This window comes from Pituophis catenifer, unplaced genomic scaffold (genome assembly GCF_029215685.1).
Source record: "Pituophis catenifer annectens isolate HBS135680 unplaced genomic scaffold, rPitCat1.0.hap2 SCAF_1, whole genome shotgun sequence".
Lineage (NCBI taxonomy): Eukaryota > Metazoa > Chordata > Lepidosauria > Squamata > Colubridae > Pituophis > Pituophis catenifer.
Window position 1 is genome coordinate 165,609,235 of NW_027256881.1, and position 17,375 is coordinate 165,626,609.

At 39.4% G+C, this 17,375-nt stretch overlaps 1 protein-coding gene across 1 annotated transcript in view; it reads right to left on the reverse strand.

Moving 5' to 3' along the window:
• Window positions 1-2,803: 2,803 nt before the first annotated feature.
• AGAP1 (ArfGAP with GTPase domain, ankyrin repeat and PH domain 1) overlaps window positions 2,804-17,375 on the reverse strand; it is a 1,179,374-nt gene continuing 1,164,802 nt past the window's right edge. The window contains 2 exon segments of the mRNA XM_070933411.1: window positions 2,804-3,007; window positions 3,456-3,705. Coding sequence (XP_070789512.1) covers window positions 2,804-3,007; window positions 3,456-3,705 — 454 coding nt within the window.

The following is a 17,375-nucleotide window of genomic DNA, read 5'->3' on the forward strand; positions in this document are numbered from 1 at the left end:
AAATATATATTAATGAATGGGAATAGAAAATAGACAATATAATAACAATAGTGTTTTTGATAGTTTTTTACACTAGAATGGAATTTTAAATATTGAATTGGTAAGAGAGAAGAATTATAGAATATATTGTGATCTTAGTTAGATGAAAGCATTGAATGAAATGGGGGAAAATATGTGAGAATAATATGGTAGAAGTTGAAAAAACAAGATATGGCATAAAATGATTATATGTGATTATATGATAAAGATGAATGAATAGAACTTGTCTATGCTAAATTTTAACAGATTGAAAAGTGATAATAAGTAAGTTGACAATATTAATTTTGTTAACAATGTAAATTAAAATGAACATCTCAAATGCTAGTTGTAAAGAGAATAACAATGTTGAAATCATGAAAGCGATTATTTCTTTAAAGAAGAAGGAACAGAATATGTCTGTGATAAGCTACAGCAGATTGAAAGGTGAAAAGTAATTTTATAATATTATTAATTTTGATAACAATGTAAATTAGGATGAATATTTTAATGCTAATGATTGGGAAGAAGGAATCAAAGGGACACTTCTGGAAATGAAGAAAGATGGTAAATAATTGGAGCAATTGTAATTGAGAAGAAATATAAGGCTTAAAGTGATGTTATTTCAATGTAAAACTGAAAATGATAAAAAATGATGTGGAAAAAAAATGTGGCAGAAGTTGAAACAATAAGAAATGGAGAAAAATGATTAATTTGTGATAAAGGATTAAGATATATTATAATGATGATTTTGATTATGTATAAGATGTATAAGATGTGACCCGGTCAGCATTCTGTTCATAAAATATGTATGATGAAAGGGAATTTTTTTAATAAAACTTATTTTTTAAAAAAAAAATGCTGAGAAACACAATATATGAAAACAGAAAGCCAAGGAACAACATGCCAATAAATAAGTGATTCAACTGTTTCTTAATTTTTCAAGAAACAGTTCAAAATCTTTATCTTATCATTATATTTGTAATCCAATACCGTATTTCTCCAAATACTTTCCCTTCAAACAAAAAAATATAATGAAACTATTCAATTGATCATTAAAAAAATTGCTTATAACTTTTTCTATCTAGTATTAACAAATCTTCATTGTCTATAATACTATGTTTTTCTTTGCTCATACAAAGAAAGGAAAAACAAGAAATAGTTCAGTGCTATTTAAAATAATGAAATGATTATAATCTATAATTAAATGTTAAATTCTTCCCAAGTGAGCCTATTCAGCCAAATTGTTCTGGAATGCAAGAAGCCATATTCCCTTTAAAAGAATAATATCAAAGTAACTAGGACATGCCTCATTTTCTGCATTCTTTGCTTATAGTCTTCAGTCTTCCTCCACTCAGAGTATACAGTGCCACAACAATAAGCAGTGGATATTTGTGCTTCTGGAAGGCAATATCCTGCCCTTCCAAATCATATTTCATGACCATTTTTGTATAAACAAACATGTGCCAATACTATAATCAGATGCAGTCTCCATCAAAGGAATAAAAATCTGGCATTGTTTCCATGATTTATCATTATGATTTGTGATCCTTAGATCTCTGCAAATTATTTTACTCTCTGCAAATTATAAAAATTATCTGCAAATTATAAAAACTCTCTGCAAATTATTTTACATTAATTGCAATTTATAAATTAACAAAAGTGTATGTACTTTAAAAAATGCATATTTATGAACATTTAGAATTCTAATTCATTTCTTTATACTTTTAACCAAGGAATACAATGCAAAATCTGCTTAATTTAGGAAATGCACAGGAAAGATCCCAGCTAGTTTTTCTTGGTGAAAATGATACAATATTAAAAAAGAAGGCTTTTTATATAGTTATTCTCATGAATGTACATGAAATATATTTTACCTAGCAGCATTCATTATTCCTCTTTGCATTTCATGGCTATTTTTTTTTTTTTATTTTGTTTTTCCACCAATGAGGCTGTAGTCAAATAATGCTCAGCAACTGATTTTCTCTCTTTGGACTGAAAAATTAAACAGATACTAAATTATGACAGTGAATTTAGAAAGGAAGGCTCCAAGTGCTTGAAAGAACTTGTCTGAGATAATATAATGCTTCTAAGAATATTGCAATCACATCCAAGCAATCACTGAAGCGTGCCATGTAACTACCTCCTCAGCTAATATGCCTTTTTCTCCATGATGACTAATCATGTTCTATTAAACAGCAGTAATGCTGGAAGAACTCAACTATATAAGTGTAATGAAGCCAGTATTCTCTCTGGGCAGATTAGCTACAACTGATTTGACACATACCATCATAGGAGCTTCAGACCTGACAAACTCTGTGCTTTCCTCTGATTTATGCCGTCAAGCTCTTTGGAAAAGAGAATGAAACCCAAATATTCAGTTTGGTAGAGATGAAATGTGTGAATGCGCTTAACTGTCAGTTAAAGAAAGTTACCATCCCCCCCTCTTTTTCCCTGTATTGTCTCTCTCCAGTAACTCTCATGCAATACTCCTAAAAATCCCACCTAGAGACATCCAGTAAAATGGTCCCCCGTCATGAGCTATTTCATTAGTATATCCATGATCCCTCTTTATCTTCTCCCATGTATATTTTTTTTCATTCAAAATCATTGTAAATATGGTTTCTGTAATTCTTTTTCCTTGTGTATTAACACTCTCAGTGCTAATTAACAATATCCTGGTGGAAATGAAAAGAGGAAGAAGAGAAGCAATTTTTAAGAAACATATAGATTTCCACTTTCAAGCTAATACAAGGTTGTAGAAGAAGGAGAAAAAGAACTAAATTGTTCAAATGATGGAAGGTATCCTTGCACTGGTGTTGTTCTTATTAGTATTCTTCTGGGATAAATTGGGAGTAGCCATAAGGATAAAGCGCTCATCCGGACAACCATATTGCAGGAGGATATCAATGCATTCTTGGCTTGTTGCTTGTCTCGCATAGGCTAAAGCACTGTTTCCATGGGTATCGCGTGCCATAACATCAACACCATACTGTGGAAAGAATAGGCAACATTTCAAGCCCTGCAATCACTTCTGAATAGCAGCAGACAGAAAAATCTATAAGAAAAAGACTTTTCATTAAATTAAGGCCCACTTTCTTATCTGAGGATTTTAAATCTGGGCTGCTTTTACCACATCCTTTGCTAAAGAACCCTGAAACTGCATTGCTGCTCCTATATCTTTGGTCTGAGTGAATTCATATCAAAATGACATGAGATCATATCTTAAGATCTGCACCAAAATCAGTCATAAGAGAATCCAAAATAGATTTGAGGGGTATCATTCATAGCAGGACTGTGTCTTTAATAAAAAATATCTCATATCAGGGTTTTCTTCTATTGGAAGCAAATGCAACAGCATCTGGCTATCTGATTCACTGACACTGGCAATTTGAAAATTTTTAGCAAGCTTGTTTCAAATTCATGTGGTACTTATTTACCCAAATTAAGAGCTGCACCAACACGACATTTCCTCTCCTGCAAGCCAAATGTAAAGCTGATCTCCCATCCCCTTCTCCACAGGTTTCATTCATTTCTTCACGTGTTCCATGTGCAAGAAGCAGGATGACAGTCCGCAAATCTTCCTCTGCAGTTGCTCGTAGTAGGTGCTGACCTAAAGAAAGGTCTAAACATTGCAATGGAGCAAGTTTTTGCTCATATTTGGCCCGGATCCACTGCTCTTTTTATTCCCTAGGAAATAAATACATATTATCATTCAATATAAATCTTCATCATTTAGGCCAGTGGTGAAATCTAAAATTTGTTACTACCGGTTCTGTGGGTGTGGCTTGGTGGGGGGAAGGGTAATGTGACTGGGTGGGCGTGGCCAATTTTTTTTTTACTTTTAAACCCATTTTTTCTACAACCTCTTCAGCGAATGCTTTCAAAAGGCTCTGACGATCCCAGCTGAGTTGCCTGATGGCAGAGGGTTTTTTTCTTTTTCCTTTCTTTTTTTTATTAAGGTTTTATAAGTTAAACAAAAACATGTAACAAAAATACATACAGACATGAATACATTAAGACAATACAAAAGAGGGGGGAAAAAACAAAAAAAACAAAAACAAACCAACACTAACTCAGTCCACTGACTGACTTCTGGAAGCTGTTGCATCAGTGGTTATTTTCTATTTCACCTGTTTTTCACTGTACATATTTATATTTACTTATTTACACCTTTATGCATATCTAAGTCTTAAATTTATACTCTATTTTTAGATTTGGTTCTGTCTGAAAATATCAATTACATTTATATAACTTTCTATAAATCCTTCTAACTGTTTAAAAAGCATTATTTTATTAGTCCTATCTTTCCCTCTACTCAGGAGTATCATCTTTGCCAGACTAAATAGTAATCGGTATCGTCTTTCTCATGTAATTCCTTTGTAAGTCTGTCCATTTCTGCACATTCTGTTATTTTCGCAATTATTTTTTCTTCTGTTGGTAATTGTTCGGATTTCCAGTTTTGAGCGTACGCTATTCGTGCCGCTGTCAAGATATGAATAATAAGATATTTTATCTCTTTAGTATATTGTGGTGTGATCATTCCAAATAAGAAGAACTCCAGTTTCATTTTGATCTTCTGTTTGGTTATTTCTTCAATCATTGTCTTGATTTCTTGCCAGTAATGTTGCACCCTTCTACAAGACCACCAGAGGTGATAATATGACCCCTTTTGTGACTTGCATTTCCAACACATTGGGGACAAATTTGGAAACGTTTTAGCCAAGCGTGCCATCCGTAGAACATCTTGTAAAGGTTTTCTTTATACAGTATTGACATTGTCAGTTTATAGTTCTCTGTCCATAATTTGTCCCATTTGTCCAATTCTATGTTGTGTCCTATATTTCTTGCCCAGGTTATCATATTTTCTTTCACCGTTTCCTCCTCTAATTTATATTTTATTAAGTATCTGTAAATTTTAGTTATCATTTTCTCATCTGTACTTTTTAATATCTTGTCCAATTCATTTGGTTCAGTTTGAAATCCATATTGTGTCCGGTCTGTTATGTATCTTGACTCTATTTGAAAGTAAGACCACCATTCAATAACTATACCCCGATTTTCCAATTCTTGTCTTGTATATAAATTGCCTTCACTATTCAGTAATTCTTGGTAACTCCTCATCTTTTCTATTTCTATGGTATTTGGGTAGATTAAGGCTTCCATAGTTGATAGCCATCGTGGGATTTTGGTGTAATGTTGCTTTCTGATTTCTTGCCACGTTTTATATAGTGAACCTCTTATAATGTGTTGCTGAAAGTACTCATGTTTCTTATCTGTGCCTTCCCACAAAAAAGCATGCCAGCCTCTATTCAAATCGAATCCCTCTAGATATAGCGTTCTCTTGTTTTTTAAGTCAATGCATTCTCTAATCCAGTTTAGGGACGCTGCTTTGTAATATAGCTCCCAATCCGGTAGACCAAGTCCTCCCTTTTCCCGGGTATCCTGTAAACATTTTATTTTAATTCTGGCCTTCTTTCCTTGCCATATGCATTTCATTACTACCTTATTGAGGTTCTTGAAAAAATCTTTTCCTGGGCCAATTGGTATCACTTGGAAAAGATAAAGTAGTCTTGGTAATATGTTCATTTTTACTGATGCCATTCTACCCAAAAGTGACAGTTGTAATTTATTCCATATTTCCAAATCTTTTTTAATTTGTTTCGTCAATTTGATATAGTTATCCTCTCTAATTGTTGTTGCTTTTGTAGTGAACCAAATTCCCAAGTATTTTACTTTCTTTGCAATTTGTATTCCTAATTCTTCTTCTAATTTTGTCTCTTGTATCTTAGTTAAGTTTTTAGTCAGAAATTTGGTTTTTTGTCTATTACTTTTAAGTCCCGCCACTCTGCCATATTCTTCTATCTTTGCTAATAACTTAATTCCTGATGTTTCTGGCTGTTCCACTATGAACATGACATGATCGGCGAAGGCTTGTAATTTGTATTCCTCCTCCTGTATCCTCAGGCCCTTTATTTCTTTTTCCTTCCTTACTTCATTTAATAAAACTTCCAGTGCTATAATAAACAATAGGGGAGATAGTGGGCATCCTTGCCTCACCCCTTTTTGTATGTCCATTTTTTCTGTCATGTCCCCGTTAATTGCAATTCTCGCTGTCTGGGAGGAATATACTTTCTTGATCATTTTTAAAAATTTATCACCAAAATCCATAAACTCTAGTTGTGATATAAGAAAATTCCAATTCAAATTATCGAACGCCTTTTGGGCATTGAGAAAGATTAGGGCTACTTTTTTATCGATTTTTTGCTCATAATATTCTTTTTTTTTAAATTAAACTTTATTATTAAAAAAAACATTTTTTTAAACATTTAAAAAACATACAAGTTTCTCTCAAACGAGAAACAAATTTACATATACAGTACATAAACTTCACCTATTGACTAATTTCCATAATTGTTCTCGTGTTATTTTTTATCTGTCTCCTTGGGACGAAGCCATTTTGATCGGAATGTATATAATTGTGTATTACTGTTTTCAATCTTTGTGCTATAACTGTCATAAATAATTTATAGTCGACGTTTAGTAGCGAAATCAGTCTATAGTTTTTGACCTGTGTCGGGTCTGTATCTTCTTTGGGGATAAGTGAGATAATAGTTTCAGCCCAGGATTTAGGGATTTCTGCTTCTAACAATGCATCATTAAAGACTTGAAGTAATAGTTCATCTATCGGGGACTGGCAGTTTTTGTAAAATTCTGTTGGGATTCTGTCTGGGCCTGGTACTTTCTTGTTCTTTTGTTTCTTCCGTGCTTCCGTTAACTCTATCATCGTGATCGGTTTATTTAATATGTCTCTGTGGGATTCCTCCAGTTTTGAAAGCTGAGTTGCCTGATCAGCAGAGGCTTTTTTTCTTTTAAATGCCTCTGACGATCCAAGCTGAGTTGCCTGATCAGCAGAGGCTTTTTTTCTTTTAAAAGCCTTTGATGATCCCAGCTGAACCGCACGATCATCAGAGGCTTTTTTTTTACTTTTAAAAGCATTTTTTCAGCCGAAGAGGTTGTACAAAAAATGCTTTTAAAAGTTAAAAAAAGCCTCTAATGATTGTGTGGCTCAGCTGGGCATGGGAGGGGGGCAGGGATTTTTGCTACCAGTTCTCCGAACCACCCGCCTCCATCGCTACCGGATTGGGTGATCCGGTCCGAACTGGGAGCATTTCACCCCTGATGTAGGCCTATCCTCAGACTGACCTTTGAAATACATACACAATTTGACAGATTGGAATCAGGGCAGTTGTAATGTTTAGATTAAATATTAGAACTATTTTTAATCACATATAAACAGTTGTACCCCAACTCTTTTGTGTATTACCTAACACACCTAAACTAAAAATGTTAAAAAGTGTCATGGTAGCAGAGTCATTTTATGATTCAACTATATCACTACATTGATATATTCCATGCATTGATATATTCAGCAGTATGACTGTTTTCTAGCAACAACTGCAGATACAGTAAGTATATTTTCTATGTTGCATCAATCATTTTATAAATCATGCTCTTAAATTATAAAAATGTAAAATTATACATATCTATTAATTTGTTAAATGTCAGCCAGATCTCCAGCATGGGTTTTCCCTTTGATGCATGTGTCGAGTGTTAGCAACCTTGATGTCTTGAAGGAAGGACATCATGCCAAGTGAATGATGCGGGAGGGGGGTGGTTGGGCACAGGTGATGGTGATGGGATTAGGAAAAGCACGGGTAGGCAACATACGCACCGGTGGTGGGACTTAGAAGGGCTCGTGTTGGGTCTTAGAAGGGCTCAAGTCAGATAGCAGCTAAAGACAGCAGAGTGTTGATGATGTCACAACCCTGCAACCATACCAACTGCACCAGCAGCAGATTCAAAACAAACGCCCTCCAGCTGGAAATGGTTATGGACACACACAGACCAGCTATTAGAATGCAGCAGGACTATAAAGAGGCACTAAGGGGCAGACACCCTCAGCACCGACTTTGTATTATCATTCCGGTGTCGACTAGCAGCTGTTGTGTAGCAGGAAAATAAACCAGGTTTGGTGATTTGAGGAGTGGAGTTTTGTGTTTCCCGGGATTCTGCACTGGCAGCCTAGCAAAGCCGAGATCATGCTTGCTATTGGCTGCCATAATAACGGGGAGGGGGGGCATGGCATTGGGGTTAGGGAAATGAGTTGGTGTGATGAAGGCACATGTGAACTAAATGGGAAGTTTGCTCTCAAGAATTACTGCGCTGCTGAATGGAGTTGTTTACACCCAGTCAAGGCCAACTGTCCTAAAACTCCAGATGGACGAAAGTACCTGAAGATGTGCTCCACATGACACTATGCGGGACGTGGTATGGACATTCAGCATGGGTCCCTGGGGGGAGGGATTTGGGGAAACTTTCAATATGTAACTTTTGCGCCTTTTTGATCAGCTTTCCTTTCACTGCTATCATTTCAGTACTTTCAGTAAAAGTACCTCTTCTCTACTTCAATGGAGTTGGGGGTTTTCTTTCTTTCTTTCTTTTTTTTTTTATTTGATCTATATGCCGCCCTTCTCCGGAGATTCAGGATGGCTTACAATGTGCTAAGCAATAGCCTTCATCCTTTTGTATATTTATACAAAGTCAGCTTATTGTCCCCACAACTGGATCCTCAATTTACCTACCTTAGAAAGGATGGAAGGCTGAGTCAACCTTGAGCCTGGCGAGATTCGAACCTGCAGTAATTGCAGGCATCTGGCCTTAATAACAGGGTGCTTTAGACCACTGTACTACCAAGGCTTCTTGGGTTTTGAACAGAGGCATGCCTGACATTAAGCAAGATCTGCTTTATCAGCCAATCCAGAGACCTAGTCTACCAAGGGGGCTGAGCACACAATGTCAACCCACGGGAACAACCAGGAAGACTGGGGAGCCCTGGGGTCGACCTCCCACCAACTGCACAGCTGCTGATCTGTCCCCGTCCCCACACACACACACACAGCCAGTCGAGGGTTAAGGAAACACTTTGGAATGCACCCAGTTCTTATCTCCAACTTGGCAGCGATAGACACACCGTCTGCCAAGTTACTTTATTTTCACAAATAGACAGATAAGTTACGAACGTTCAAGAAAGTCCAAACAGAAATAATATTCCTCCCAGCAGTTCCGGACGAGGCTTTAGTGACTCCAAGGTTTTGCTTTATTTGTCACAAAAGATCCTTGACCACCACTCTCTATTATATAGTCTCTGGGGTGTGGTCTCTGGGGTGTGGTCCAGTGACTCAGTTCTAATCCCTAGCACGCCTCCCAAGCTGCTGCAAACGTTTATCACGCCTTCGGAGGCGTGCGTCCAGGAATGATGTGTCATTATCACTTTGACTCGAATCAGCTGTCTCCTCTCCCTCGGCCGGCACTTGAGACAATGCCAGAGGGGAGGGGCCTGGAGAGGGAGGCCTGGCTGACTCCTCTTCCTCATGCTCGGAGCTTTCTTCCTCCGATGGGACAGGCTCAGAGGGCGGGGCCACAACAGCTGCTAGGAGGAGACAGAGTGGCTGGAGGAGCTGCAGCTCAAGGAGAAACCGGTCCGAACCAGATGGTCACTAGGCATAGGATGTATGTAAGACCCAGAGGAGCACCCGCCAGGGGTGACGGTCGCCAGATGCTTGCGGGGAAATGATGCCTTGCAGGAAGCCAACAAAAAGGACATCTGGCTGACCAATGCTCTGCAACTTCTGCATGAAGCACTCGAGAGTCGGAGAGCTTGGAGGGGGGGCTTGCACAGAAGCATGACCTGCCAGCGTGTGAAGAAACTGGAGACGCAGCGAGAGGAACCGGCATCTCTGCAACCCCAGCTGTGATTCCTGTAGCTCAGCAGGGGCAACTCCAGCTGCAACTGTCCCAGAAGCCACTGGTGCTGCAGCCCAGGCCCCCTCGGGGGGGAGGGGGGCACCATCCCCCAGAGGGGAAATTCCAAAGGTTCCTCAGCTGGGAGTAAAATACAGAGGGGATCCTAAAGCCCTGGGATTCTTCCTAGCTCAAATCTGGAATCACATGCAGGAGTATGGGGAAGATTTTGCTTCAGAGGCAGCCAAAGTGAGTTGTGTCACCATGGCCCTGGAAGGGACCGCAGCAGATTGGATGGTCACCCTTCACAACAATGATGCCCCCTAGTTGAGGGATTACAACCAGTTTATGGTGGTGCTCCATGTGCAGTTCAAGGACTCCCTAGCCAAACGTAAGACTAGGACCAGGATGAAGACCATAAGCTAGGGTCAGAGGTCAGTAGCAGAATACACCCAGGAGTTTAACGAGTTGGTCTGCCACATGCATGCTGGTCCTCAGAGGCCCTGATGGAGTGCTACAAAGATGAGCTTAACAGTAAACTCTATCAGAGCTGCGTCTCCCAGGAGCCCCTTGAGACCTTCAATGCTGGTATATGTTGGCAGCCAGGGTGGAAATCGATCTGACCGAGGTGGAAACTGATCTTGGCACAATGGAAGCTGCAGCTCAGGGCCTTCCCCCTCTGCCCCAAAAGAGGCCCTGAGAGCTGCCAAAGGTGGGCCAGCAGCCAAAATGAGATCCACAGCATGCTTCAGGTGTTGGAAGGAGGGGCACTGAGCAGCTGATTGCCTCACCAAGCCACACTCCAAGCCAACAACTGCTGGGGGCAGGAAGCCCAAGAAGTAGCCAGCAAAGCACCACAAAACAGTGCTGAAAGGGGTGGAGGTCATTGAATTCACCCCTCCTGGCCAGGAGGAGCTGGGAACTCCAACTACCCTGGAGGAGAGTGAGACCAATTCCGACGACGTCCTCCTGGTAAGTCAGCATGTAGCCCCCATGACCATTCTAGTGGAGCTGCAGATACCTTCGTCTGGCGCCCAGGGGAAGATGCTAGCCCTTTTGGTGCACAAGATGTATAATTAGTCCCGAAGTGATAGAGAAACTGAGACTGAGAACACTGAGGATGCCCATAGCATTTTTCCAGCTGGATGGGTCGATAGCTGGGGGAGGCCCAGCTCACTTTGTAACTGAACCAGTGGAGATGTGGATGGGGGATCACCGAGAGACACTGAGTTTCATTGTAACCCCTGGAATAGAGTGACCCCTCTTGCTTGGATTACCCTGGCTCCAAAAATGGAACCGTCATGTGAATTGGAGAAAGGGGCTTTTATGAATCCATTCTGCACAGCCAGGAAGAGGGAGAGGAAAAACCCCACCCAGAGCCAAGGCTGCAAGAGAACTAGGAGCTGCAGCGAGCAAGCACCTAGATGGTGAGGAGAAAATCCCAAAAGAAAATTGGGACCTCAGGGGGGAATGCAGCTGAATGAATCTAGCTGAATGCAGCTAGAGGGGCTTGGATGTGCTCCCACCCCATTACCCCATGGACTGCAGCATAGAAATCCTCTGGGGATTAAATACTCTAAGCCAAAGATCTACTCGATGACCCCATGAGGAGGAGCTGTGAGCCTTTATTGACAAAAATCTAAAGCGGGGCTTCATCCAACCCGCCAAGCTGCAGGTGGCCACCCCAGTATTGTTTCGTGAAAGAAAAGATGGGTGTCTTTATTTATGCCTGGACTATAAAGGGCTTAACGTGGTGTGTGTGGAGAACGTTTATCCACTGCCCCTAATGAAGGAAATGTTGGCTCATCTGGCCAAAGGAAAAATCTTTACTAAGCTGGACTTGAGAGAAGGTAATTACAGAGTCCACCCAGTTATCCCTTCCAAGCAACTGGCTGCCCTGGTGGACCTTGACCTTCCCAGTAACTTAAGTGAGGAGCTGAAAGGAGCACTGAAAAGTGATGACTGATTCCTGTTCCACTCAAACATGTGCACCGTGCGAGGTGGCCTAGCATGGATTGGCACTAAACTATATGTCCCCGCCAGTCTTAGGGGAACTGTGCTGCAACGGGCCCATGATTCGAAAGCTGCTGGACACTTTGACTTAGTGAAAACTTTACACCTAGTCAAATGGCAGTTCTGGTGGTCCTTGTTGAAAAAGGACATAGAAACCTACATGGCCAGCTGTCTTTCTTTCTTGGGTTTTGAACAGAGGCAGGCCTGACATTATGTTTCTATCCCATATTTTCTGTATTACCTATATGGACAGGTGTGCCTGTGTGTCTGTTTCCTTAGTATTTCCTCAAGCTTTCTGATTGGGCTGAGAAATATTTTAGATTAAAGTCCTTGATCAGTCCTGTGATCAAGCAGGGACCTGAATCTGGCATCCAGGTTTGAAGACTTTAAAAGCCATAAAATAAAAACAAAGATACTCACCAAAAATCTTACGAAAGGCCAAAATAAGAAATTAGAGGAGAAATTAGGAATTCAAATTGTAAAAAAGTAAAGTATCTGGGTATTTGGATAACGGCGAGAATATCTTCAATAAAGGAAGATAATTATTTGAAACTACTGCAGCAAATTTAAAAAGATTTAGAAGTAGGGCAAAATTACAAATATTATTGATTGGAAGAATTGCTACTATAAAGATGAATATCCTACCAAAAATTTTATATTTATTTCAAACGGTACCTATAAAATTGGGGAAAAGCTTTTTTGAAAAATTGAATAAAATTATTAGTAGGTTTATATGGTCGGGGGAAAAGCCCAGAATTAAATTAAAACTCTTACAAGACTCTAGAAATAAGAGTGTCTTTGGCCCCCAGACTGGGGACATTATCATCAGGCTGCAGTAATATCATGGGTCAAAGAATGGATAAATTTAAAAAATGGAAGAATTCTAATGATTGAGGGGCATGATTTACAGAGAGGTTGGCACGCCTTTATTTGGGAGGGAAAGAATAAAGCCCACACATATTTCCAAAGACATCAGGTGAGAGAAGTATTGCTAGAAATTTGGATGAAGATTAAAATAAATTTTTACACAAAAGTACCAAGATGGATATTGATGATGGAAACCTTGGTCTACCCCAATTTAATTGACTTAAACAAAATAGTAACCTATAAAGAATTGCTAGACGGACAAGGAAATTTGAAATCCAAACAAGAACTATTAGAAGAAGGAATTAAAATTGATTGGTGGCCTTATTTACAGATCCAAACAAAGACTTAGAATTATATGATTTTCAAAATGGACAACAAGAAATAGATAAAATATTAACAGGGACAGATGAAAAGATAATTACCAAAATGTATAACTGTCTCCTCAAATTTAAAATGGAAGAGGAAACGGTGAAGGAAACAATGATAATTTGGATGAAAAATTTTGGATACAACATAGAATTGGAGTACTGGGAAAAAATATGGGGAACAAATTATAAAATGATGTTGTCGGCCACCTACAAAGAAAATATTTATAAAATGTTTTATAGGTGGCATTTACCCCTGGCGAGATTAGCCAAGATATCTCCAAACAATCCACTGCACTGTTGGAAATGTAATTATTCACAAGGGACATACTACCACATCTGGTGGACATGTCCCAAAGCAAGAGAATATTGGCTTAAAATTAAAAAATGATTGGAGGAAATGACTGAAAAAAAATTGATATGAATCCTGAATTATTTTTGTTAGGGATTATAAAACAAAAAATGACTAAAGAAATTCAATACCTCATACTCCACAAAATTACTGCCTCCAGAATTTCATTTGCCCAAAACTGGAAACAACAACATGCTCCAACAAACATGATGATTATAAAAAAGGTGCTGGAGTGTGCAGAATCAAATAAGCTAACAATGGAATTTAAGGACAGAGGGGAAATGATTTATTATGAAACATGGAACAGATGGTATGATTGGCTGGAAAAGGAATCTAATGGATAGTGTATAGCAAAAGAGAAGACATTATAATGAAATGTTATATTTAATGTGTAGTAGGTATGTACTGTATATAAAATGTATTGATTATATGAATAAGTATGTAACAAAAAAATGTGTATGTATATAGTTGGCTGAAAGATAAATTGGATATTACTAAAAATGCCGGTATTGGAAAGCTGTAAAAGTGTAACTAAGATTTAAAAAATGTAAATGTTGAATAAAAACAATTTTAAAAAAATAAAAGCCATAAAATAATGAGATGGAAGATTTCAACTATCCAATTATTTTTTGAAAAGTATTCTGCCAAAACCAAGTTGTTTTTGAATTGTGTTGCCAGTAATAGCTACTTTTCCTATCATAAAAGCTAGAATCAAAGAGCAGGACAAGAAGTAATAGATGGAAAAGAAAGATTCAACCTAGAATTAAGGATAAATTTCCTGACAGTGAGAATAATTAATCAATAGAATGGCTTGCCTCTAGAAGTTGTGGGTGCTGAATCACTGGAGGTTTTAAGAAGAGATGGGACAGCCATTTGTCTGGAATGGTATAGGGTCTCCTGATTGAGCAAGGGGTTGGACTAGAAGACCTGCAAGGTCCCTTCCAACTCTGTTACTGTTTACTCTGTAGCAGGGGTAGTAATAGTGTTAACCATTCAGTAATGTCTGAGTTTTGGCAACTTTATAGGTAAGTGTTCTCCATGCACTCTTTGGCCGAAGAGGTTGTAGAAAAAATGCTTTTAAAAGCCTCTGACGATCCCAGCTGAGTTGCCTGATCATCAAAGGCTTTTAAAAGCATTTTTAAAAAGAACCTCTTCAACTGAAGAGGGTGTAGAAAAAATGTTTTTAAAAGAAAAAAAGCCTCTGCCGATCAGGCAACTCAGCTTGGATTGTCAGAGGCTTTTAAAAGTATTTTTTCTACAATCTCTGAAGAGGTTGTAGAAAAAATGTTTTTAAAAGCCTTTGACTATCCCAGCTCAGCCACACGATCATCAGAGGCTTTTTTAAAAAAAACTTTTAAAAGCATTTTTTCAGCCGAAGAGGTTGTAGAAAAAATGCTTTTAAAAATTAAAAAAAAAAAGCCTCTGATGATCGTGCGGCTCAGCTGGGCATGGGGGTGGGGCAGGGATTTTTGCTACCGGTTCTCCGAACCACCTGCCTCCATCGCTACCAGATCGGACGATCCGGTCCGAACCGGGAACATTTCACCCCTGCTTCAGAATATCTGGAGGGTGACCAAAAAATAATTCAAAAAGGGAGATAACCAAATCCTGCTGGGGCCTGGTCCTAAGGTGGAACAGGGCTATGGATAGGACCTGGGGCCATGGTAAATGTGTCTCTTGGCATAGTTTGCCTAAGAGGGTCTTAAGTTCCCTATTTTTCGTTCCACCCCGTCCAAAGTTTTTATTAGCAGCTTGACTTTTGAATTTTCTGAGGCACTTCTTACGGCTGAGTTTTAGCTGAAGGAAAAGAGGGTGGGTGGGTGTGCGTGATGGCTTCCTACACTAGCATTATTGACTTCTCCAATGAATTTGCATGCATGGCCAAAGTAGATCAAACATAGTCTTGTGATTTTTGCCTTCTAGTGATGTTTCTGGCTTTATATAATTCAGCATGTCTTTGGAGGTTGTATGGTAATATGCATGGTATATATACAATAATTTATTCCAGCAGCACAGTTCAAAGGCATCAAGTTGAAGGCTACCTGTTAGGAAAATCTTCCTAAACAGAAATATATGTAGATGAGTGGAACACTTTACCTATGGAGTTTGGGAGTTCTCCATTTCTGTGGGAGCTGGATTGAACATTCAATAAAAAGAAAAATAAGATAACCACCACTTATGAATGGTTTAGCTGACTTTCCTATACACTGCAGAGGGTTGCAATTAGATTATCCTTAGTTTTATATAAGAATAGTAATGAATAATAAATCCAGATATCTGCAGTTGTCTTTCAAACTATGAAGTCCAAAAACATAACTTAAATTGTTTGGTTTTACCCTCAGAAAATACTTTCCAACCCTGTAGAAGCCTTCTCTTCAGAGAGATTATTATAGAACAGTATTGATTTGTTCTTTGGAAGAATAGTAATACCTAATTAGGCAGCTGATAGCAATATACAAAAAATAGCAATTTTTTGATTGACCCTAGTCAAGCAAGTCTATCTGCTTTCTGTTTTCCACCCATAAATACCATTGTGATCTGTCCCCACTGCACTGATCTGTGATTCTTCTGGAATCTGCCTATTATTTGTCCATCCCTTCTTATCCATTCTTGGCACTACTGTATCCTGCATTTGGTCTAAACCCATTTTCCAAACTTGGAGCCTTGCACTTAATTATGAACATTATGTGTAGCCTAACAAATAGTTCTACTTCTTGTGAAGCAATCATAATGAATTGCCATTTCAGTGGAGACACCAACTAATAACATATTTCAGCTGGCTGCCTATTTTCTTTTCTATAGGCAAAATCACAGCATTGGAACTGAAGACCTTTGAGGTTTGGCTCTTGTGGCAAAATAGTCAAGGTTGTCCTACCAATAGCTGTTATTAAGTTACTTTTAAATTCATTTCTTTTGTAGACATGTTAAGAATCAAGAGCATTTTGCAAAGCACTGCTGGTCCTAAATCAGGCATACTTTGACTCTGAAAACTGAAATCATAGCTTTCTTGGGCTTATTTATTTATTATTTATTTATTTATTTTATTTATTAAATTTTTATACCGCCCCCTCTCCCGAAGGACTCGGGGCGGTGAACAGCCAAAATTAAAAACACACAATACAAATATTAAAATACATTAAAACAGAATTAAATTATCTTAGGCTTCTCCAAGTTAAAACCCCATTACCCATAAAATTCACCAATTAAAATTTTTTTAACCCAGCCCGGCTTGCTGAAATAAAAACGTCTTCAGGGCCCGGCGGAAGGTCCGGAGATCCGGGATTAGTCATATCCCTGGGGGCAGCTCATTCCAGAGGGCGGGTGCCCCCACAGAGAAGGCTCTTCCCCGGGGGGTCGCCAGCCGACATTGCCTGACAGACGGCACCCTGAGGAGACCCTCTCTGTGGGAGCGTGTTGGCCGGTGGGAGGTTATCGGAGGCAGAAGGTGGTCTCGTAAATAACTGGGTCCTAAGCCATGGAGCGCTTTGAAGATGAGAACCAACACCTTGAAGCGCACTCGGAAGACCACCGGAAGCCAATGCAGCTCGCGCAGGAGAGGTGTCACGTGGGAGCGCCATGCCGCCCCCATAAGTACCTGCGCGGCCGCATTCTGCACCAGTTGGAGCCTCCGAGTGCTCCTCAAGGGGAGCCCCATGTAGAGAGCATTACAGTAGTCAAGGCGGGAAGTAACGAGGGCATGAGTGACCGTGCATAGGGAGTCCCGATCCAGAAAGGGGCGCAACTGGCGTATCAGGCGGACCTGATAGAAAGCCCCCCTGGCCACGGCCGTCAGATGCTCTTCTAAGGACAGCCGTGCGTCCAGGAGGACACCCAAGTTACGCACCCTCTCCGTGGGGGCCAATGTCTCGCCCCCAATAGTCAGCGATGGCACCAGCTGACTATATCGGGACGCCGGCAGCCACAGCCACTCAGTCTTGGAGGGATTGAGTCGGAGCCTG